The sequence below is a fragment of the Megascapheus bottae genome, chromosome 12 (genome assembly GCF_031878675.1).
Source record: "Megascapheus bottae isolate mThoBot1 chromosome 12, mThoBot2.hap1, whole genome shotgun sequence".
Classification (NCBI taxonomy): domain Eukaryota; kingdom Metazoa; phylum Chordata; class Mammalia; order Rodentia; family Geomyidae; genus Megascapheus; species Megascapheus bottae.
Genome location: NC_143520.1, coordinates 36,302,177 through 36,328,080, shown reverse-complemented (window position 1 = coordinate 36,328,080; position 25,904 = coordinate 36,302,177). Strand labels below are relative to the sequence as shown.

Below are 25,904 nucleotides of genomic sequence, written 5' to 3'. Positions count from 1 at the left end.
TGCTGTAGTTCATGATTCAATTTATATTCTCTTCATCCTCTGCCTGAACTATTAATCTTCTCACTAAACTCCTGATTACTATGCAGTGGTTATTTTCTAAAATACTAGGTGCATATTAGAATTTCTTGCATTTTTAAAATAATTTCCCACACTGTCAACTCATAAAATCTCAGTCTCACCTCCTGCACTTGCACTGAGCTCTTTATACTGTCACAGTGGTTTAGATATGACTTCTGTTCACCCTCTAGTTCTGTGTTGTGATCCAAACAAAATTCAAAGGTCTAAGTATTTTTACATTTTTCCATTCTCCTAACAATCATTTGTAAATTGACATTTCTCATATATGGCCTTATCATTTTTCAACTCTCTGTTCCTTGAGTACAGTTTTGTTTCCTTACTTTGAATGCTGGCATGGGTACACAAATGGTACTCGGTATACACTATCCTTCCTTTGTATGATACCAGTCTCTCCTGCAGCTTTGTCTCCTGACTCCTCTTATTCTACATCACATGAATGCAAAAATAGATTTTGCAATGCTTCTTAAACCTTTAATGCCAGGTTTTTCTCACCTACACCTGAAGTGTTCTTTTTCTAGTATTCTAGTGTTATGTTTTTAATGATCTTCACAAGCTAGCTAAAATAATTTCTACAACAAAACACATTTTATAGAAGCCAGAGGCAATGATATCTTCCATCACTGAATACAAGATTGAAATATTGACATCCCACTATGCTAGACAATTAATCATTTCCTGTCCTATTTTCTATGCATCAATTTTATTCTTTCACTTTTTGATTTGATGCTAGAGATTAATTCCAGACACATGTTCCACAACTGAGATACACTGCCAACCTGTGAAATTTTGATGGTAAAATATATTGGCATAATTTATGCCCCACTAGCTAAACCAGTGGAAAACCTGTTCTGTTAAAGGACAGATGATAAAATTTCTTGCTTTTTCCAGCTTTCTACTCAAATTTACATTATAGCAAAGGAAATTATAAAGCAACAAAATAGAAATAGTTAGGTGGGGCTGACTTAAAATAAAAATTTAGTTGGAAAACACAAAGAAGTACAATTTAGGTTGAGGGTCATGAAATGTCATTCTAAACTGGATATTTATTTTGTTTTGTTTTCTTAGCAGGAATTAGGACTTATTTACATTCATGTTATGTTTTATTATAAGTTATATGAAACCTACTCAAGGGCAGTTGGGTTCATTAACTTGCTTATGAATGAATGTGAGTGCATGATTTAAAGTGGCAGCCTTCAAAAAATTTGGCCAGTAAGTTATTCCTCTAAGCATATCATGGTTACAGTGAAAGATTCGATAATACTTAAGTTCCATATACTACAGAAAAACAAAATGTTAATTATTCATTTACAATAAACTAATGTGTATTCTATAAGATAAAGCAGTATTTTAAAGATAATTTTATATTCCATATAACCTGTCTAGTTGTAATACATTTCCCACGAGCAAAAATAAAACACTTTAAAGTTCGTGCTTTTATGCAGTTAATTTAAAAGATATGTAAATGCTGTAATAAAAAACATGGAAAATTTTATTTAGCTAATAAATCCATGTGCGGAGAAATAAAATCTAGGATCCAATTTGTTAGAGAACAAGATTTCACTCTCTTCAATCAAGTTAAATTTCATATTAAATGATATTCAGCCTACTGCTAATTGGTTAAAAAAAGTAATTCCTAATATGATAAAATAATTTAGAATATTGAAATTTATCTAGGAAAGGATTTCATATTTTGTAGAAATGAATATTTAGAAATATTGTGCCAGTAAAAGCTAATCTATAATTCTATTTTACTATACCAAACATCTTCCAATCACAATTTTAATATTTGATGGTGAAAAACTTGAGGAATACAATCCTTTCTTCCTCCTCCACTGCCTGATTTTCTCCCTTTTATTCCTCCCTTCTCACTTTGCTTCATCATAGTATGAGTTCTCAAATTCATTGTTTACAAATTCTTGACAAGGACCCACCCCTGATATTCACCCCTCAATCCATGATTCATATGGATAGATAGGGAGATAAATAGATAGAGAGCTAGATAGAGAAAAATACATAGAAGATACATATCAAACACAATGTATGCAAGTTAAAGATTTATATCACTTTAGGTTCACCATATTTCAACAATAAAAGTTAGAGGTTGCTACTTTCATCAATTATGTATACATTATGGATTAATTTATAGTCATGTATGTGGAACATAAAAATATCTATGTTATTTGATTTTACATATATTGTACTACTTATTGATAATGTGTCTTTCTTTTTTGCCAGTCCTGGACTTGAACTCAGGGCCTGAGCATTGTCCTTGGTTAGATCTCTAGATTGTCAAGGTTAGATCTCTACCACTTGAGCCACAACACCACTTCCTGCTTTTTCTGTAAATGTGATACCAAAGAATCAAACCTGGATCTTCCTGCGTGCTTGGTATGTACAATACCAATAGGCCAAATTCCTAGCCTTGACTCATTGATAGTGTTTTAAAAAGCTGAAAACTATTATGTTCATTAATTTGTGCAGATCTATATAAGAGTAAGCATATTTACAAATACTTAATATTGTGCTGTAGGCAGAGTGCATTTTTCACATCCAAATACATTAGCTGGTGCTCATTCAGTGCACATCATGAGTTTTTCCTGAACACCAGAAGAAAGATACAAAGAAAGTGCCGGGGAAAGAAAGAGAGAGAGAGAGAGGAGAGAGAGAGAGAGAGAGAGAGAGAGAGAGAGAGAGAGAGAGAGAGAGAGAGAGAGAGAGAGAGAGAGGGAGGGAGGGAGGGAGGGAGGGAGGGAGGGAGGGAGGGAGGGAGGGAGGGAGGGAGAGAGAGAGAGAGAGAGAGAGAGAGAGAGAGGAGAGAGAGAGAGAGAGAGAGAGAGAGAGAATGGAAAAAAGAAAGAAACTGAAACAGAGAAGGAAAGAATTTTAGCTAATGTTTAGATATCCTAAGGAGGTAGCATGTTATTTATTCTAGTATCTTAAATTAATTTTTAGTTATTTCAGTTTGAAAATGACAAATATTGTTTATAAGAAAATTTCTATTATAATGATTTTAATGTTTTTAAAAATGTATCTCAAAGTAAGAGGAAATACGAATAGCCAATAGACACATGAAAAAATGCTCAACATCTCTGGTCATAAAAGAAATGCAAATCAAAACAACTTTGAGATTACATCTCAACCCAGTTAGAATGGCCGTAATTAAGAAATCTAATAACAACAGAGGCTGGGGGTGATGTGGCCAGAAGGGAATACTGCTATACTATTAGTATGAACTTATTCAACCACTCTGTAAAGCAGTATGACAGTTCCTCAAAAGACTAACATAGAATCCCCCATGATGCAGCAATCCCACTCCTGGGCATTTATGCAAATGTTCATAAACAAGGACAAACTAAACTTACTTGCACAGTTATGTTTATTGCAGCATTAATTATAATATGGTGTTCATTTTGCATCTCAATGATAGAATACTTATAAGTATTCTGGGGTCTAGTCAATATATATATATATATATATATATATATATATAGAGAGAGAGAGAGAGAGAGAGAGAGAGAGAGAGAGAGAGAGAGGAGGGAGGGAGGGAGGGAGGGAGGGAGGGAGGGAGGAGAGAGAGAGAGAGAGAGAGAGAGAGAGAGAGAGAGAGAGAGAGAGAGAGAGAGAGAGAGAGAGAGAGAGAGACACACCACTATTATAGTTGGGAGATAATATTTAACAGTATTTCTAAGATTTTTTAATGTAGAACATGGGAGAACACAGTATAGATTCTTTTCCTTTTTTGCCAATCATGAGGCTTGAATTAAGAGCCTATACACTGTTTTTGAGCTTTCTCTATCACTTAGGCTTATCACTTGAGCCAAAACACCACACAGCACCACACAGCTTTTTCTGCGTACATAGTACCAGGGAATTGAACCCAGGTCTTTGTGCATGCTAGGTGAGCACTCGACACTAGGCCATACTCCCATAACCAACATATATTCTTCTGGGGAGCAGTCTGTATTAGAAATGTAAATATGTTGCTCATACTTATAATTAAATACATTAACAGCATGACATAACATCTATGCCTTTAGATTTGATTAAAGATACATAATCTCATGTGGAATAATGATGTTAGTAATAGTCTTAGTATCTTGATAATTCTTGGGGAAATAATACCTTATTTTCTCATAAATGTCTGCAAGAATAGTTTGATTTTATATGCAAGTATTTTCCTGATTGTATTAGGAAGCATATAAACCATTTCAATGTGACATCTCCTTTTTAGGAAATGGCCTGTAATTTCATTGACATAACATCATGTGTAAGTACAGTAGTACAGTATATAATAAAGAGATCAAAGTTCCCAAAATGAAATAATACATTTCATCAGTATATGTGGAAAATGCACTAAATGTTTATAGCTATTCTTTCAGTTATTCTTCATAATTTTCATTTTAGTTTATTAAGAAAATCCCAATTTTTTCACAAACATAACATAACCTTGTTAAGGCTGAAAAACTTAAAGTAATACAATCATTAAGAAGGAGTAAAGCAAAAAAAAAAAGGAAATATTGGGCATAAAAAAAAGGAATAAAGCCTTAAATTCTGGAGTAACCACTGTGATATACAAACTCAGGCACATGCATTCATTCATTCATTCATTCATCCATTCATTGAGGAAATTATGCTCCCATTTACACCTTAAAAGTTGGAAGATGAATACTGCCTCCAAATATAGATTCCACAAGCATACTTAGGATGATAGCTTAATGAAATCCTGAATGTCTTGTTCATTCACTTTGTGAATTACAATTTGTTATTTTAGAGGATTTTTCATATTAATATTATCCAAAACATTTTGATCATTTGTCAATCATGTTAGCTTTCAAAATCAAAACAAAAAGACACAGTTGAGTCTTTAGCCTGTATTTGGCATTAAAATAACATTTTCCTTACAAAATAGTAGTATTTTTTATTTATTTTTTATTTTTTAAAGACTTTATTAACATTGATTTTTACATCATATTTCAAATGAGATGTTTAACAAACAAATATACAAGAAGGGAATCTCTATATATAATGACTGGCACTTAGTTTTTAGAACTTAATCAAAATTAGGGTAAGGGTTTGTATATCATAGATACATATTAAACTATGTAATAAAACATTATGTCTATAGAGTCATAGGTTTTTATGTATTTGTGTTTATCTCCAGATATTTGCTGTTAAAAATACTAGCAATAATACATCACATCAATAGTAGTATTTTCAACAGCAAATATCTAAGTCTCTTTTGTAATAAGCTCTTTTCATACAGAATAAAAGTATTTTCAAAAAGGGATAAACATCTGATAAGAAAAATTTAGTAGACAGGGAGTTTTTAGCATTTAAAGCTACTGTTCCATTCTTGAAACATTTTTAGAAAAGATAACCATGACAACAAGTAAATAATTTTTTAGAGGTTGGTAAACAAGGTGGTTGAATCTTTCTGAACATAGAAGGCAATTTAATTCCACTGGTTAAAACTACAACTTGAAATAAGTTGAAGAAACTTATAGATTGAAGACACATAGAAGAAAAGCAAAGCTGTGGATAGCAAAGAGCAAGAAAGGAAAGAGGAAGGTCTTTGCCTAACAATTCTTATCAAATTGAGAGGGAAGTCTAGGAACACATATCAAATAAGCCAAACTCCTATGGGACTGGTTGTACATTAGTTTATCCTATCTATGATAACAATAAAACAGGGTACTTAATAAGGGTAAGTATAATTGATTAAAAGAACGACATCGTCCCATTTGTTAGGAATGGAAAGACAGAAAAATCATATTAAGTGAAGTAAGCCAGACTCAAAGGAACTTAGGCCCAATGGTTTCCCTCATTTGTCATAATCAGTAGAAACCTTGGGCTCTACTAGCAAAGATTTGCAATAGAGCAAAACCTTGATACATAAGGCCATGTAGTATGAAGCTAATTAAAAGGACCTCTAGGATATTAAAACAAAAGCCGTATAATGAATGATTGTTGTCCTTAATGTACTATGTTATCTCTCATCTCTTTTGCTGTGCCTTGGTTATCTCATATTGTTACAGTATCTCACTTTGTTATCAGATATATTGGATATATTTGTATTTGGTTATTTGAAATTGGATAGGGAAGGGGGGACAACAAGATGGGGGGTTGGGGGGGAGGGTAATGGGGACCAAGACATGTGAAAGGGTATCAATGTATGTGAATTAATGCACCTTCTATCTGGCAAATATCATGTAACCCTTTTATTAATTACAATAAAAAATATCTAAAAAGAGAATAAAATAATAAATAAGTAAATAAAAAAAAGAGCTAATGCATTTACTCTGTACCCACTCCAATTTACAAGTGCAAAATCTAAGTGTAAGAGCAAATGTCATGAATTAAATACATGATGAGTTTTGGAACTGAGGCAAGCAGTATAGCTCAAGAATTTTCTTCTTGAGTATTCCATTTTTAAGCTGATTGCTCTCAAGACAATCTCTTGCAAATTTACTTGTGCTACATAAACACTATCATTTAATCATCTTCTGTATTAGTATTGAATACTCAAAAGTAATGTCAATACGTAGTTTGACACCTAAGATCACTTGTGTATATGCAAACAGTCACTGAAATTATCTTCATTGGATTTATGGCCATGTCCAGTAATATTTATTTCTTGTCATGTCAGCAATAGTTAACATTTATGGCCAGATCATTCAAAAACTTTAGTTTTTGACAATGTTGTCATCTTTGTATTTTATTGTAATTAATAAAGGGTTACATTATATTCACCAGATAGAAGGTGCATTCCTTAACAGTCATTGCTACCCCTTCTCATGTTTTTGTCCCATTTCCATCCCTGACCCCTTCCCTCATCAATGGTTTCCCTCATTTGTCATGATCAGTAGAAACCTTGGACTCTCCTAGCAGAGGTTTACAATAGGGCAATACCTAGATATATAAGCCCATATAGGATGAGGCTTAATGATAGGACCTCCAAGATACAGAAACAAGAGCTATATAATGTATAACTGTTGTTCTTAATGTACTATGTTACCTCACATCTCTTTTGTTGTCCCTTGGTTATCTCATATTGTTACTGCATCTTACCTTGTTATCTGATATACTATATATATATATATATATGGTTATTTGTTTATTTGAAACAATGTTGTCCTTTGAATCTACAAACTCCTCCTAGTCACCACTTTTTATTTTAATATTTAAGCATTTGTCTTTACCCTCATTTTTGATTTGGTGGTTCTACACTAATTTCTTATCACTTTCTGAAATATCTTGAAATCATATTTACTTTTTTGTCCTGACTTTGTAATTGAATGATTACAAAAGCTCTTGATGCAACCCAAGCTCTCCTAACCATTTATAGCCCAAAACATTCCAATGATCACCATAAAGTAAGTTTGATTTCATTTTCAGTTCATGCTTTAAGTCTGTGTTTCAACCAACTATAACCTGTAGGTCAACACTGATCTGTAAGCTGCATTTTAATGGGTAAAAATATGAAGAAAAATATGTGTATATGTAATCTGAAATTAAAAATTTCCAGGGACTAAGATGTATTAGAATGTATTGGACTATAGTTACAGCTATTGTCCATATGGCTTCTATCATCCTATAATAAGTGCATTAGGAAACTGCAATAGGATAACATGGCCCATAAATACATCCTCTCTAGAGTTTAGAGAATTAGCTTATTGACCTTACACATAAACAGTTTATGAGGTTCTCTTGTCACATCTTGACAGCCACCTACAGAAACCAGAAAGCTAAAGCAAGCCCAAGTCTTTTCGTTGTTGTTGTTACAATCTCTAAGCGCTAATTACCATTCCAAATTTTAAAATGATTGTACTTCTAAGTATGTTTCAACTTGTTCCATGCTGTCTCCTGCTCTACTAAGGAAGCTTCTCGTGATCATTGATTTTATGTATTAATTTGGTTGAACTGAGGAATGTCCAGACAACTACTAACAAAACAATCTTAAGTGTTATTTTGAACACATTAGCATATCAGTCAGCATTTGACATCCTGCCCTTTCTAGGGTCAGGCATCACACAATGTGTCTTAAAACTCAAAACAAAGGGATGAAAGTATAACTGACTTACTTCTGAATGGAGTACCTAGAAATCAGGATTCCTCCATGAAGTACACGTCTGGGAGTGAAAGCAATCCACCTTCAAAAACTATGATTCCAGATGTAGGACATATCTCTCAGGAGAGTGTTTTGATATGGGGTTAATCTTTCCTGTGTGTTGCATGTTGTAATGAGTAAGAGAAACTTAGAAATTCAAGTTCCCTGTTTTTTTTTTTTTTTTAATTCTCTGTATATTATGTCCTTTACTCTTAATGAAAGAAAACTTGAGTGTTAACACCTAAAGTCAGCCTGTATGTCCTGGGCTCTGATAACATGTCCTTTTGTGGTAAAACATGTATTTCTGCCCAAATACCTTGTCCTAAATAGGAGTTTATGAGATCCCACCAGAATTCCTTGTTTTTCTGGCTACAGAAAGCAGATTAAATCCTTTCAATCTCCATAATCACAGAAGCCCAATCTCTCCCCTCTCCCCTCTCCCCTCTCCCCTCTCCCTCTCCCTCTCCCTAGCTCTCCTGCTCTCTCTCTCTCTCTCTTCCTCCCTTCCTCCCTTCCTCCCCCTCCCCCTACCCCCCTCTCTCTGTCTCTGTCTCTCTCTGTCTCTCTCTGTCTCTCTCTCTCTCTCTCTCTCTCTCTCTCTCTCTCTCTCTCTCTCTCTCTCTCTCTCTCTCTCTCTCTCTCTCTCTCTCTTCTCTCTCTTCTCCCTTTCCTTACCCCTCTCCCTCTCCCCCCTTCTCTCCTGGTTTGAAATCAGTGCCTCAGGCTTGCTAGGTAGATATTCTACCATTTGAGTCACATTTGTAGCACTTGTGCTTGTGTTATTGTCTAGTACTGGATTTAGACAATCCACTTTTGTGTTGTTTGCTAAAGGACCAGGCAAAATCTTGCCTTAACTTGCATTGATTTGTGACCATCTTAGTGCCATTTCCCACGTTATTGGGATTGTAGTTAAAAAATATGAGCCATCTGATTCGGCCCTATTAAAAATCTTTAAAAAAAATAAAATAAAATGTTTGGGTCAGGAAATTGGCCTAGTGGTAAAATGCCTGCGTAGGGTGCACGAAGCCCAGGGTTCAATTTCTGGGTATCACATAAAGAGAAAAAAGGTGGAAGTGGAGCAATGGCTCAAGTGGTAGAGCACTAGCCTTGAGGAAAACCTAAGGATAATGACTAGGCCCTGACTTCAAGCCCCAGGACTGGCAAAAAAAAAAAAAAAAGTAATAAATAAATAAATAAATAAAACATTTATAAACTAGGAAAATTTACTTCATTTTAAATAAAAATGTATTTAATTTACCTAAATATAAAACACTACCAGTGATGTATGCAACATTATTCTAAAACTATTTTGTCTAGTAACTTATGTTTAATATGTTTGCATTAAATAGTGAAGTATTCATTGGATCTTCTGATGTCCATATTAGTCTCTCCAAATTCTAGCTGATTAAAACAGGTAGAAAGAGTATAAATAACTTGTAATTAATACCCAATAGTAAATAAATGCTAAAAAATCTATTTTATAAAAGAAAAGTAGCCAATGATAAAGAGATCATCAAGCAACTAATAAATTATCGTTAGGCTTTGAACCCTCTCACCCTGTTTGGCTCCCTAAAGCTACAAACTTTTACAATTTAGATGAAAATTGCCACTATTGCTTGTTTATATTGTATGCATGTGTTCAATGTTTGCCTTATCTTTACCAAGTTCCATAAAAGTATCAATGACTTAGGGATTTAAAACAGCTTCTTAACCATTCTGGTTTTGTCTGATAATTCAGTTGGAATGGTATGCACACATGATGGCTTACTCATATAAAAAATGACATTAAAAACTTTTATTAATTTCTCACTCAAAAATGAGCTAGAGTGGTCATCATTTCTTAAACTTTTGGAAAGCTATATTTCAATTTGTAGCATTAATACACATTTTTAATAATTCTTAGGGATAAGATCTCACCAAAAATTTATTCACCAAAATTATTATTGTTTTCTGAAAACACTGAACCCTAGTCCCCACATTCCTTATAATTCCATCTAAGGAAATAATAAAACTGTATCTGCGCATCTGCTCTCCTTCCTCAGAATTTTGTGGGTAGCAGATATCTACCAGTGATAGGAACATATAAAATAAACCTAAATGGAGGATGAGACTAGAACATTCTCATTGCAATTAAACTTTACCACAAATCTATGTGGCCCATCCAGTTCACAAAATGTTACAAGTACCTCACCTACCTAAGTATCAGATTGCTTCATGCCAGTGTAAGTTGTATCAAGTAATAGTCCCCTACAACAATAGATCTGTAACTTCCCTACTCAGTGAAGTAAACTGTACGCTAGAGGTTAAGTGTGATTAAGTAAACATTTCTCATCCCAAAGCAGAGATTTTGCCTTATAGGCTGGTCCAGAGGGAGAGTAAAGATCATTCTCACTGTGGAGATGATCTACCTTAGATCTATTGAAAGTACATGACTTTTCTAAGAAACTTTCCTATCATGGTCACTGTGTTTTGCTTCTTGCCTGATCCTGTCTCAGCAGACACAAAGGCTGCGGTGGATAAGGGCACTGAATACTATTGTCCTCTGTGCTATGTGACTTCACAGAAACAGATGAACCAACTGGGCGTGGTGGCTTATACGGGTAATGCTAGATACTCTGGAGGCTGATATCTGAGGATCATGATTCAAAGCTAGCCTGGGCACTAAATACCTTGAGACTTTTATGTCCAATAGAAAACTGGAAGTGGTACTGTGGCTCTAGGGTTAAGGCTGTAGCCTTGAGCTGAAGAGCTCAGGGACCACTCTCAGGCCCACAGTTCAAGCCCCATGACTGCTGAAAAGAAAAAAAAATAGGGAAGAAAGAAAGAAAGAAGAAAGAAAGACTAATAAAGCCGATAAATAGAACAGATAATTATGGTCATATGTGCAGGCATCCTTAAAGTAAAGAAAATTAGGATGTCTCCCAAACACTTACAACCTGAGAGTTCATTGAGGAAATGACACATTCTCCAAATGTACATAAAGACTAGAAGTGCTTACTTTGGCAACATATCTAGTAAAATTGGAACAATACCAAGAAGATTATCATGGCATAAGGATGAAATCCAAAACTGTGAAGTGCTTCATATTCAAGAAAGAAAGACCACACAATCAAGAGAAAACATTTTAAGTTATGTTCATTCACATACTTCCTCTTTTGAAATAAGTAAAAAGGTCAAAAACAATTTCCCCCAAACCAAACAAGCTGCCATAAAATTTCATTTCATTAGCATAAATACAAAAATATCAGGATAGTGGCATTTTTCCTCCTGTTCTGTGTATGTTTAAAAAGGTCTTAATAAGATATGTAAGTCAGATGCCTTTATACTGATTCTAATTTAAGAGGGATATGATGTGAAATTCAAATGGAGATCATTTTTGTATTCCACTTTATTTAAATTGTTCTAAACATAAAAATTAAAATTCTAACAAAATACCAATAGAAGGAAAAACCATAGTGGTGTAAATGTTTTTCAACACAGAAAACCCCAGACTAATTATCACTCTTTGTCATCTATGATGCTTGTTTGCAGTTAGATACTTCTCAATGTGGAAGATAGGTTTTAATAGAACAGTATCTTTTAAATTGCATGAATAATATGCTGCTTAAATTCATAATTTCTAACTTCTTTAAACTTAGTTCACTTACTTATTTTATTTTTCTTTCTCCCTAATTATAGAGTGTCAATTCAGGGTCTTATACTGTTTGTTGGCTTGCATATGAGAGCTGACACTCTAGCAATCCAGACACACACATCCAGTCCAGCTCAGCTATCTGCAGGTTAATAGATTAAATAGCCATCTTTTCTCTTTGAGCTACATTTGAACTGAGATCCCACAGATCTCAGTATTCTAAGTATCTGGAAGTACAAAAATGACACACAAGTCATTGTGCTTGATTTCATTGTATATTCCAAATGTTGTTAGGTACAAAAATGATAAGGATACATATTCTCCATCTTTAATGTCCTAATGTTTTGGTGGTGATGTGGTGAAGGCTGTCAGAGAAAAGAGTAAAGAAATGCTTAACGTATGTGACATGGGTAAAGATAAATGATATAAAACTTGAAACAGAAATTGAGTGTATCTGGCAAGTAAACTAGATTCATTCAGACTGTCAGCACAGAAAATTTCGCAGAGGAAATTTTGGAAGAAACAATATTAAGAGAGAATAAAAGTCAAGTAATAAAGAGAAAGAATAGTCAAGGTACTATCAGTCACAAAGGAGATTGTTTATAATCATGTCTAGAAGAACATAACATGACATGAATTTAAGATAAACCTTGAAGTTTGAGACAAAGAAATTCCAGTCATATCAAATATCATTTTAACAAATGAAGGAAGGAATTTCCAGGAGGAGGAAAATATATCAACTGAATATGCATCTAAGTTTGAACTGATGATGAAGGGAAACTTATTTGTATTAAGAGTGAGTCTCTCATAGATTTTGGCCCTAGAAAGGGGAAGTGGTTTGAGAGTTTGAACTGATATTACGATGAATAGTTTTGGTATCTCAGATAAAAAATGAGTTTTGGAGTAAGAACATTTGCAAAGATTGAATAAAGTTAACAAAGTCACATAAATTTGGGGAAATATTATTACTAAACCAAACTGTGCAATACATAGGAATAGACAATATTTCCAATGAAATGGAAGAACTCAATGTAGCCTGGCACTGATGGCTCATGCCTATAATTCTAGCTACCCAGGATTATGAGATCTGAGGTTGAAGGTTTGAGGTCAACAGAGTCAGAAGAGTCAATAAGACTATTATTACCAATAAACTACTCAGAAAAAGATGGAAGTGGTGCTGTAGCTCAAATGGTAGAGCATTTACCTTGAGCACAAAAAGGCCTAAGGACAGTACCCAGGTCCTAAATTCAAGACCAAGGATCAGAAAAAAAAAATCAGAAGAACTCAACCAGATAATCTATTCTTCCTCATAGAGCACGTACTATCTTCTGAATATTACAGCCTTTGACTAGAAAACAATGTAACTGTCCTTTGTGTTATCTCTGAATTTACTTGGCAAGTTCAGGTGCTAGATTCCAAATTCAAAGACTATACAGCTAACTGTATATCTATCTATCTATCTATCTATCTATCTATCTATCTATCTATCTATCTATCATCGACCTACCTACTAACATACAGACTTACCATCTAACTGTTAATTTACAAGGGTTATATTACAGTTCCCAAAATATGATTCATGTGGAAAGATTTCCTGAATGATTTTATGTCACAGGCAACTTACCCTGTGGCTGACGACTGGGGTGGTATATCTGAAGGTCAAATGGCTGTGCACTGGTCTTCTGAATGACACTGACATTCTGCCCTGTCCATTTGTTGGCTTTGGACAATGTGTTTGTTCTCCAATCTGTCCAGTAGACCTCACTCCCATACAGAGACACAGCAAAGGGATGGGAAAGGTATTCATGCCCTCGGATAATTTCTATCATATGTGTTCCATCATAGAGGGCAGAATAGATAGCATCTGACCTAGAGCAAGGAAAATATGTCAATATGCTTCCAAAATTAATTCAGATATTCCAATGATATAACCATACATCTAAAAAAATGATTGATCCTTTGTGGTTATTTTTAGTTCCAATATTGATTCAAAATTAAACAAACAAAAAAGCCACCACTATTTTTAATACATGGTGCCTTATAGTAGGCCCTGTTTCAACAAGGTTGATGCTGTGTGAAGAAAGGAAAAGAAAATACAGGAAAAAAAGATCATTCTTTAACCTGGCATCTGTCCAAACTATCCTTTTCTCAAAGTGATCCACAGTGAGTCCATTAGGCCAGGCCCCAGTTTTCATGTCTTTGTAGATGGTTTTTCTTCCAGCACCACTCATAGAGGCTGATTCAATTCGAGGAAAACTGGCATCCCAGTCTGTCCAAAAAAGAATTCTGAGAAAGAAGAAATAGGATTATTGTTTCAGTTGTCCCTTCTACAAATATTTATTTTATGCCAATTACATGATTGGTACTTGCTAGCTGAAAAGTTGCAAGAAAAATGGATTTATTATCTAACCTAGAGCCTCAGAGTTCAGAAGGACAGGTAATCTAAGTACATTCATAAGTAGATAATTGCTGCATATGAGAAATTTTGGAGAAAAATTGTTAGGGGAGAGAGTGGCAGGTGTCAGTGAATTGTTCACAGATAATGAGTAGGGAACACTTTGAGAAGGTCATGTTGTGACTGAAGCTGAAGATGAGGAGCGCATGAGAGGCAGAGTAAACCACATATACCAAAGGAAACATAGGACTTGGGCTATATCAGACTCAGAAATAAGGCCCAGGTATCAGAAGGGTAGTCAGGGAGTGTAGGAAGAAAAGATGAACAGGACAGGCTTACAATCTCTTAGGCCAAAGGAATTCTTATATGTTATATTCTTAGGGAATAAGAAGTATATGAGCCTTTATAGAATTTTAAGCATGAAAGAAATATTTTGTGTATTAACCAGAAAATAGATTACATTACATATATTTGAGTGCACAGGAAAGCACACAAAAGGGTGAGGATGCTCTATATCATGGTCATGTATTCAAGGTATATCTGTGAGAACTCATGATGGACTGGATAGAAACACTAATAGAAAAAATAGACTCAGTTTCTTTTTTTAAATTTATTTTTTATTGTAATTGATAAAAGGGTTACATGATATTTGCCAGATAGAAGGTGCATTAATTCACATATATTGATACCCTTTCACATGTCTTGGTTAGACTCAGTTTCTTGCTTCACTAAACTCAGTGGGAATCTGGGGAGAATCTAATGGATGAAAAAGGAACAATAGATAAAATTTCTAGGTCTGGGAACTGAAGGGAGATGGTGTGGAAAGCAGTCAAAATAGAAAGGAAAGAGAGTGCTGTGAGTGAAAATTAGGGGAGAGTCCTTTGACATGCACAGAACCTCGAAACAATTTTTCACAGTACAAGAAAACAAAAGTAATAAAAGGAGTATGCAAGAGTACAAAGTCTGTTAGTTCTGCTGACATTTTGGAAAAATTACTAAATTAAGTAGTAATAATTAAATGTATTCTTTTTATAATTACAGATTTGTTCATTATATTATATAATAATTTCATTTTTTTCAATATATGTGATTTTATTGATTTGGAGCTAAATAGATGTCAAAATAACATTAGTAAATTGAAGACTTGAAGTCCATATTAACACTAAGTTTTGTTAGTGTTTAACAAAGAGGCTGACTATGAAAAGGCACTTCAAACCATATTTCTGAAGCAGGGTTTCTTTTCTTTTTTATTGTTGGAGTAATGTACAAAGGAGTTGCAGTAATATTCTCCAAGTAGTAGGTGCATTATTTCTCAAACATTGATACCCCTTCTCATGTTTTTGTCCACATTCCCTCCCCTAGCCCCTCCAAATCATCTTGTTTTTCCCCCTTGCCTTTCCTATTTCAAATAAACAAAATATATGTATATACACTATACCAGGTAACAAAGTCAGATACAACATTAATACGAGATTAACGAAAATGGCTTTATCACACAAGATAAAGCTCTTATTTCCATAACCTAGAGATCCTTTCATTTAGTCTCATCCTATATGACCTTATGTACCTAGGTTTGAGCTACAGTAATCCTATGCTAGGAGAGTCCTAGATGTGTACTAAGTATTACAAATGAGGGAAATCATTGAGCCTACATTCCTTTGGGTCTGGATTACTTCACTTAATATGTTTTTTTTTCCAAGTCTTTCCATTTCCTTACAAATGGATAATAGGCATGAACTGCCAGTGCCTGGAATTTTGCAGTCATTTTGAGGGTATATGTTCCATAATTTTCTAAATGAAAGTTTAAAGGTAAATGTTTCAAAATCAGATCAATAAATAGAAGTCTGAAAAATATATTAAAGTACTTATTTTTAAGTGCTTAATTTTTTCTGAAAATACTGATGCTTAAAATTGATTAATTGGGATGAAGACTACTATTTGGAAATTTTAACAAACAATAACTTAAGTGAAAAATGTTTCTCCAATAATGCAATATGTTGTGATTTAAATAAAAAATAAGATTATAGAAATGAATAGATAATTGAAATAAGTCTAGTGGACTCTTCAGTAAAATTGTAAAACCTCTTTCTTGGAAAAAATAAAAAAGAAATGGTGTTATCTCACTTCCAGTTTAACTCTTATGTGTGTGTGTGTGTGTGTGTGTGTTTGTGTGTGTGTGTGTGTGTGTATGTCTGTGTATGTGTATCAATGACACCAGGCTTTTATGCATTAATTTTTAGTTAGGCTTATATTGAAAAAGCACTGATTTAAAATAGAAAAATAAGACTCTAAATTTATGGTGATCATTTCATAAAATAGTAAAATTTATGGTGAAGATTTGATAAACAAAAAACTCTGTATACAATTTTAGAAAATAAAAGATGAATAATCTCTGAAAATTAATAATGAATATGGGAGTCATAGGTATCTGTATTCTTGGAGATGTCGGGTGTAGCCTAGGCTGCCATTTCCATGCCTTGCTGACACCTTGAACACTTATGGAGTATCATCTGCGTGGATGAGGAATGGGAACTGGGGACTCTCTTTCTACCCAAGTAACCTTATGCAGAGGCAGCACACACAAATCAAATGTGAGTATCCCTGCAGTTCTACATTTCCTACATTGAAGTTAATCAGAAGTAAAGTTTTCTTCTAGTAAAAAGAAAACACAACTTAGGTCAGTGTGTAGATTTCTAAGTTCAGTGATCTCTCGTCCTTTCTTTTCTTTCTCCCATTTTGAATTACCAGTGTGCCTGCTACATAGATTATTGTGCCACTAATCTTTCATCAACTCCAGTAGAAAACTTCTAACATTGGCCTAAAACTATTTTTAACCTTGTTATGAGTCAGTTCACACAACCAATTTTAAAAGTTGATTTCATGGATCATTGTTTCATAAAATTCTAGGCATCCATTTGTACACTTTACAATGTTGTATTTTGCAAAATTATCCTTACTTCTTTTTTTTTCTTTCTAAATAGAATGTATTAGCATTTTAATAGTTGCATTATTTCCCCAGGTATAAAAAGACTAAATATCTCTTTGTACAGGACACATGGAAATGTTCAGCTGCAATTGCTTCTCAAAAACAACTTACACTCTATGGATTCTGCAGTTTCTTCATTGATGGTTTGGTCTGTACTTGGATTAAACTGGTTCAATAGACCATAAGGGACCTTAGAGGGATGGAGGGGCCATTATCATTTATGAGGTCAAACTGTAGAAGTTGGACAGAAATTATCTTGGTTTTCAAAAAGAAGGTACAGGTATATAATCTTTATGACTTCTAAAACCAACAATGGATAGAAATTAGTATCATTTAGAATATCCTAAGCAAAATTAAAATTTTACTTCATTATCATGCAAAACTTCTTCATCATTCTTTCTGCTTTTATCAAAGTAATTATGATTTTAAAGTCTAGCTATAAGGACAAATAAGTAGATACTGGCACTAGAGTCAGAACAGAGCATGCTGTACAGTGAGAATGAATAAATGTAACAGACATTCAAGACGCTATGTAAAGTAGATATAAAGTCTGAACTCTCATGGGCTTGTGATTGTCAAACAAAAGCTTGGTGTTTAAAAAGGACTTTCACAACCTTATAAGTCATCTCAGCAATATAAATGCTTTATTTTAAAATGTAATAAAAGAATTTGTTCCTCCTTAAGAGTCTTAATTTGCCTCCTTGTAATAACTTGTACTTGGGGACCTGGGTTGAAATGCAGAATGCTAGCAGGCTGCTGGTAGCTCATGCCTATAATACTAGCTACTCGAGAGGCTGAGTAGCCAGTCCAGGGAAGCAAAGTCATTGATTGAGACTCAAATCTCCAATTCATCCCAGAAAATGCCAGAAGTGGGGTTGTGGCTCAAGTGGTAAAGTACCAGCCTTGAGCAAAAGGAGCCCCAGGATATTTCCTAGATTCAGAGTTCAAGCCCAATGGCATACAAAAAAAGAAAAAGAAAAAGAAAACAACAACAACAACAAAAAGAATACAGAATTCTAAAGCAAGGTGACAGGTATGACCTTGACAGATATATGATCCTCATATGAAATAAACATATTTTATGGGGCTAATGTTATGGTCATTTTATTCTGAGAGCATCAAATGGCTATATGCGAATGGCTATACGTTACAGCAGATAAAATAATATTACTAATTTGCTGTCTTTTATAGTATCCAAGTTGCAAGTAAACAAAGTGTACTCACATACACTTACATATTTATTTAGCAAGCATTGATTGAGCACTATTATATATATACCAAGATCTATGGTATATTTCAGATATATGAGTATGTTCTCTTGCTTTGAAGAAAAGTGTTTTAAGAGGATGCATGATAGTTTTAAACAAATCATACTTCTCAATAAATATCCAGAGGATTATTCCTAAATCAAAAACTTTTGATATATGTATTAATGTCCTTAGAGTTCCTGTCAATGCTGATTCACAGCTTCCTTGTATCTTTCATAAATAATTTGACAATATAAAACAGTGTTTGTATTTTCCATATAACTAAGGCAAAAAAACCCCTGAGTTTTAGTAGCATTTTGTATAGTGCTTTTCTGGTGCATTTCTTAGCTTTGTAGTGTGAGTGGGTATTTTGCCTCTTCTTAGTTTATCTTATGAAATTTTCCATGTCTAAAATAATCTCAGAACTTTCTAACAAAATATTTTATAAATGAGAGACTACTTTGGTATTTATACACAGAAAATTTTAACTTAATTGCTGCAACTCTAAAATGTTTACAATGAACTAAATATTGTCATCTGTACTTTGGTCATATTTAAGAAATATTATTTTCTCACCTCATTTTGTTTAATTACTTTCTTCCTTACTTTAATTATGCTAACGAGGCTCACAATTTCAGAGTAAGAACTAGTAAGTGAAGGCATACTCTTTTTGAAAAGCATTATTTTTTAAGTATACAAGCTGGCTTTCCATACTAACAAAAAGACTCTGAGAGGGTCTTTCAGTTTGAAGATGCCCTAGGTCTTCAAAATAACATTTGCTATTTACAATTACAGAGCTTTTGTGTCCTTTTTTGTGTTTCCAGTTTATTTTCTTCTTTTTCCTTTCAGCTTGTAACTACTCTAAATAGATAAATGTATCTTGAGCACTTTCAGTGAGTACAATGTTATAAAAATGATGCATCCCTCAAAGCTACTGCTCTGCATGATCACTGTTTTCAAATGCATTTTTATTTTTTATATGCCTGTTGGTGGCATTTGTAATTTGGAAAGCATTCTCAATATTCTTCTTCTTTTGCAACACACACTAGAATTGCATCTTTAGCCAAAATGTCAATTTTTTGCTAGAACAGACCATTCTCATGCTGATAAGATGGTTATGGAAGTAAGATTCAAGTCACTTCAGTAGTGGATTTATGGAGAAACAAATGTTGCAGATAAAAGGCTAGCACTTTGAGGGTACATGAGGAGAATCATCAAGATTGAAAACAAATCTATTTAGATCAAAAAGTTACTAAGATTGCAGGACTTGTATTGAAAATGAAGTATATGTCTTACTGAACTTAGCAGACTTTATTCAGATTAATTGCTATTCCAGGTAAAGAGTATAAAGTGGGTAAAAACAGATATTGTATCTTTTAAAACTCACCGCTACTCCAATAGAAAGAAGGACTTCATACATCCTTGCCTAGATCTCTGTAGTTTTAAAAGAAGGCATTAACCCAGAATCTGCTGTAAGGCCTATAGATATTTTAAATTTTGGTAATTGGTTCACATGTATCCCGAAGACTGTAAAGGTAAATCAGAAATCTCCAGTGAGAGTTACCAGTTTAGAATCTCTGCTTTAGAAAAGTTGTTTCTTTAATTTCATTGTATGAATTGAGAAAAGGAAAAAAATGAACTTTCAGGTTTGCTCGTTTCTGAGCCTTGGATAAATCCAAAAAATCAACTTGGCCAGGAAGCAAATTCAGCTCTCTCATTAAATACCCCGATGGGCTCTCTCCAATTTCTGATTACTACTTCGTTAGTTTGTATTATTTAAGGGTACAGAGTTTAAAAATGAACAGAAAATGTCCTTTCTAAAACTATTTAGATGGTGTTTGATTTACAAATCAATTATCAAGGAAATAAATAATTCATAGTAATTGCAACATGCTCTTTAATACTCTCCTGTAGCCATTATGTATTATCTCCCTGAGTGTGCTTATGGTATTTTTTCTTTATAAACTATTCAGGAAGGTACTATAATCTTTGTTTACAAAAGAGAAAAAAGTCTGATGGCTAAGAAAAGATAATACACATTAATTTTCCAGAGAACAAATGCCTGTATGGGATAAGCACTCATGTTCTCTTGGGTCTAAATCTGGTGATTCTCTTCAGACATTTTTTCAAATGAAAACTGCAAAGACCAGCAGCAGAGCCAGAGACCTCAGTCACTGAACATTTAATCCTACTTTCCAGAATCAGGTCTTTTGTATTTCAAACTTCCAAATAGTCAGCATCTCATTGCTGGATTTTTTCAAGTTTATTCTGATTTTCTTTCAAATGACTACAAGAATGTATAAAGTAAATAGAGGATGAGAGGCAGTTAACATCTGTGACTTCTTAGAACAAAGGCTGGTCCTGTGGTTTCCAATAGCAGAAACCATTACAGCATCACTTTAAAGGGAAAAATAAAAGAGTCCAAATAGCTCCAATTAGAGCCTCATGTTATTTGGAAGAATGGCATTTTTAACTAAACTTGTGGTAATGAATTTAAACTAGTGTGCTGCACTGTCTGCACAAAGAGATGAATATACACGGCTTTGCATACATGCATATATCTGTGCACAAAACAAATATTTTGAATCCTACTTTATGAGTCAAATTAAGGCAAACTTCATTACCCATATCTTGGGTCAAGTGCAATGGCACGTGGGTGTTCCATGGCTCCTGCTATTAATGTAGTTCTTAGAGAACCATCTAATTTGGCCACTTCAATTTGGTCCAGATTGCTGTCTATCCAGTAGATGTTGCCTGCTATCCAGTCAACCGTCAGTCCTTCTGGAGTTGCCAGCCCGTGCTCCACAACCACTTCAATTGCACTGACACCTATGAAAAATGAAACCAAAGCACATCAACATTAGTTCAGATCATTGAGAAAGATAGTTCAAAAGTTCTACCTGACAAAGAGGAAACTGATCCTCATGTTTAGAATCACGGAAAAATTGTAATCCGTTAAATTCTGTCTGGACCAGTAGGATTGATTTTTGAGGTAATCAGTGTAAGTGTGATTCTGAATTTTTAGGTAGAACAAAAGATTTTTGCAAAGAGCAAAATATTTTAGATGCCTGGGGTACTGGTATATGACTTCATTCCCAGAAATGGAGAAGCAAAGTATGCAAGATTGTTCAAAGAAATTGGGGCTAGACACCAAGACCTTGTCTCAGAAACAACAACAAAAAGCAAGAACAACAATAAAAGTATGGTGGTTATAATTAATAATTTAAGTAAGATGTTGATTTTTAATAAAAAAATAGAGAAAAATTTTCTGGAATAACTTGCAGTGTAACATTTTAGCTCTCTCCTCCCTCTCCTCTCTCTCTCTCTCTCTCTCTCTCTCTCTCTCTCTCTCTCTCTCTCTCTCTCTCTCTCTCTCTGTCTCTCTCTCTCCCTCCCTCCCACCCTCCCTCCCACTCTCTCTTCATCCTGATGGATAACACAGATATGAATCTATGTAACCTAATCAAAGATAAGCACCAAACACCTCTAACTCCCATCCCTAGGCCATAAAACCTGTAGCACTTAACATGAATGCAAATAAGACAAAAATTATGGACTGAATAGACACTAGATACTTGGTAATGGCAACCAGTATTTTTATTTATATTCACTTCAATATCGGTAGCAATTACAAAGAAATTAATTTTATTAGCACATTTATTTATTTATAATTTATTTATATATTTGGAGACAGGACTCAGCTATAGGCTTTTACCCGAACACATCGGGTTACTCATATAGGAGAGGAGATAAAGTATTAAAAATCAAAGATGAATCAGAATTCTTTCTGATGACCACTTTTGTAAATACACCCCCTTCAATAAACAGAGAATGAAACTTAAGATGTGTACCTCCACTCTCAGAAAGCTTTCCACGGTATATCCTGTCTTCTACTACATCTGTCCAATAAAGCAAACTCTGGTTGAAATGAAAATCCAGGGCAATGGTGTTTCTCAGTCCAGGCACAAGTAGGCTGTAGTCTCCTTTGTGCAAATCAATTCTTCTAATCTCATGGCGAATGGAAAAGATGATAAATGCTTCAAAGGGATCTGGAAATGAATATTCATAACATTCTTGAAAATATTTAGATACCCCAAGTTAGTGAGCTAAAACGTTGAGGTCAAAGTGCATTTATTCAAAATCAAATTTATTATATTTTCTCATTATTACAGAAGTGATTTTCAAACATTGAAAAGTAATTGGACAAATTTTAGTTCATAAATAGCTAGAAAAACTATGTATTCATTTGTTTTTATTTCTTAAATTTGTATGCAAATGAGTTTGATGAAAGAATATAGGAATATTGACCTTGCTGGCCAGGGCTTAGAAAGGTGAATTTAACCTGGAAATTACAGATAAAATGACCCAATATGGAATTAAAGGGACATAGTTGGTAACACTATCCAAAGCCAGCTGCAGCCCAGATAACACAAATGTCAAGCTTTCTTTCAAACTCCTTTGAAAGACTCTTCTGATTCTTATCATTTTTTTCTTTCCCAGTGAAACCTGTGACTTTATTTTGTTCTCTGGATGTTCTAAAAAACATTCTTATCTTCAGTGTGTCTTGTATTACAATCACAACCATTTTGTTCATAATTAAAGGGTTTTTATATTCAAAAGTTTGACAGTGCGTCATATTTAGCTGTGACTATAACATTCCAAAAATAAATAAAACTACTAGGTTCTTATATGTATCAAAGTACAAATATTTTAAAAAATCAAGCTAGGAGCTGGGAGTTTGGCCTAGTTGAAAGAATGCTTGCCTAACATGCACAAAGACCTGGATTCCCCTTGTTCAATAACAACATATATAGGAAAAACCTGGGAGTGGTCCTGTGGCTCAAGTGGTAGAGCTCTTGCTTGAGAAAGTCCAAGGACAATGCTCAGGCCATGAGTTCAAGCCCTAAGACTGGCAAAACAATCAAACTAGAATTTGGCACTTTTAAAATACAGAAAATTGTTGTGATAAATACATGTTTACATAAAATAATACTTAAATCTATTAGAAACTATTGTTTGACTCTCTACAATAAGGATAAATAATTGTTTGGGTTCCATAGAGAACTTTTTTTGTTTTTTTTTTGCTAGTCCTGGGCTTGAGCTCAGTCCTTGGGATTTCTCAAGGCTAGAGCTCTACCACTTGAGCCTCAGCAACACTTCCAGCTTTTTCCTATGTATGTGGTACCGAGGAATCGGACCCGGGTCTTCATGCATGCTAGGCAGGCACTCTACCACTAAGCCAAATTCCCAGCCCCCACAGAGAACTTCTTTAGGACATAAATGTCCTTAACTTGAATGCAGATTTACATAATAACCTTGTTTTTAATTCATAACCAAATTAAATAACTTTGTAAATTTATTTTAAATGTTCCTACTATCTTAGTAAATATATATGCAAAGTTAAATGTGATATGTAAACAAACTATTGAAAATGTGGGTTTAACACTGATTTCCTGGAATAGCTATGCATATTTGAGAAAGTTACTGAAATATTCTTTTTTTAGAAGTTATGCAAAACAAACAGGAAGACATTTTAAAAATTTAAAGTTAACATGTAATAAAATCTTAATAAATGTCCATTTATTATTATGCATATTAAAACCTAGAGATCACATAATGAATACATGGAATTGTGCACAGAGGGCACATAACTTCATCTGTGCTCAAATTGTGATATTTCCATTCTAAAATGCATTTTCATATCTTGGTTTAAGGTTTTCCCTTTAGTAGTAAATAATAGGTGCAAGAGCTTCTTGCTACAGAAATGTATGCTTGATTTTCAGAAATGTGTAAAGTAATGATATATTACCTAGGCCTTAATGGATTACATTAAAAGAAGAAAAATAGAAGAATATGGAATATAGAATAATTTAAAAAGAAAGGAGTTTAGGAGGATAGGAGAAAGAAAGAAAGAAAGAAAGAAAGAAAGAAAGAAAGAGAGAGAGAGAGAGAGAGAGAGAGAGAGAGAGAGAGAGAGAGAGAGAGAGAGAGAGAGGGAGGGAGGGAGGGAGGGAGGGAGGGAGGGAGGGAGGGAGGGAGGGAGGGAGGAAGGAAGGACAGAAGGAATCATTTACTTTCAATGACCTTAGAAGTAACTTTGTTACTCCAAAGTTGCAGTACTAGAGAAGGATATATTGAAAACATTGAAAATACAAAAAAGGCTGAGAAAATAGTTTTGTAGTTGTGATTGTATCATTGGAGCATAATTCTCAAAAATGTGGGATACTGTGAGGCACAACTTCTACTACCACACTAAATCTGATTTTTTTTGGAATTCCTTGTTTGAAAACATGAACAGAAGTAGTACTTTCTCAGAGCCTATGGACACTTACAGACACTGGAAGGGGTCTGAATGATGAAAGAGCATACATTATAAACAGGCATGCTAAGCTAAAAAGTCCAATAAGCCTGTATCCAGTGGTTCACACCTGTAGTTCTACTCAGGAGGATGAGATTTGAGAATCACCATTCAAAGCCAGCTTGGGCAGGAAAGTCCATGAGATTTTTGACTCCAATTAATGACCAGCAAGCCAGAAGAGGCTCTGATTCAAAGTGGTAGAGCCCTAGGCCTGAGGCAAAAGAACAATCCATGCCCATGCCCAGGGAAGACAGGGTTTTCTGTTGTTGTTGTTGTTGTTGTTTTGTTTTTTGTTTTTTATCAAGGAGCATGGGCCAAATTTACTATGCTATTTTGTTATTATTTGTGTTGTGACAATGGCCATATTAAAATGCCCACAAGTGTAAACTTGTGAAAGTATATCTTTTATCCTCAACAATTAATTTAATTTTTAAATTTTATTTTAATGTAAACTATTGAAAAAAAAAAACCTGAGCTAAAATCTACAAAAAAGGATTTTGAAAAAGCAGTACTTTGTCCTTAATGTACTATGTTATCTCTCATCCCTTTTGCTGTCCCTTGGTTATCTCATATTGTTTTAGTATTTTACCTTGTTGTCTGATATATTGTATATATGCGTATTTGGTTATTTGTATGGAACGAAGGAAAACAAGATGAGCGGTGGGGGTGGGAGGAGGGAAATGGGGACCAAGACATAAGAAAGGGTATCAATGTATGTGAAGTAATGCACCTTCTATCTGGTGAATATAATATAATCCTATTAATTACAATAAAAATATATGAAAAAGAGCAAGTACTTATGTAATGAGTTGCTATTTTTTTTTCATTTTAAACATGGATAAAGAGTCTAATAATAAAAGATTGAAAAATAGTCATTTGGACCAAGTAAGGATTATTTTGTAAATATAAAAATAGTTTCAATCTTGGGAAATTTATTAGTGTAATCCATCATGTTAGTTGGGAAAAAAAGAAAATCACTTAACATCCTCAACTCCAAATATAAATATGCTAAAATTTTAAATCTTGAATGATCTTTAAGAAACAGAAATTTACATGCATAAATATATTGTGAAATCCTAATCATGATTCACAACATAGGGTT

At 34.0% G+C, this 25,904-nt stretch overlaps 1 protein-coding gene and 1 non-coding gene across 2 annotated transcripts in view; one reads left to right on the top strand and one right to left on the bottom strand.

Annotated features, from left to right (window-relative positions):
- Nucleotides 1–25,904, bottom strand: part of Lrp1b (LDL receptor related protein 1B) — a 1,652,823-nt gene that overhangs the window by 532,567 nt on the left and 1,094,352 nt on the right. Inside the window, exons 24-27 of the mRNA XM_090342868.1 lie at nucleotides 22,296–22,493; nucleotides 21,069–21,273; nucleotides 13,938–14,102; nucleotides 13,441–13,685 (exon numbers count right to left, since the gene is read on the bottom strand). Of these exons, the coding sequence (XP_090198994.1) occupies nucleotides 13,441–13,685; nucleotides 13,938–14,102; nucleotides 21,069–21,273; nucleotides 22,296–22,493 (813 nt within the window). The remainder of the gene's footprint in view (nucleotides 1–13,440; nucleotides 13,686–13,937; nucleotides 14,103–21,068; nucleotides 21,274–22,295; nucleotides 22,494–25,904) is intronic.
- Nucleotides 11,176–11,276, top strand: LOC150056425 (U6 spliceosomal RNA). The gene has a single exon (XR_016537356.1). It is a non-coding gene; the product is annotated as a U6 spliceosomal RNA (small nuclear RNA).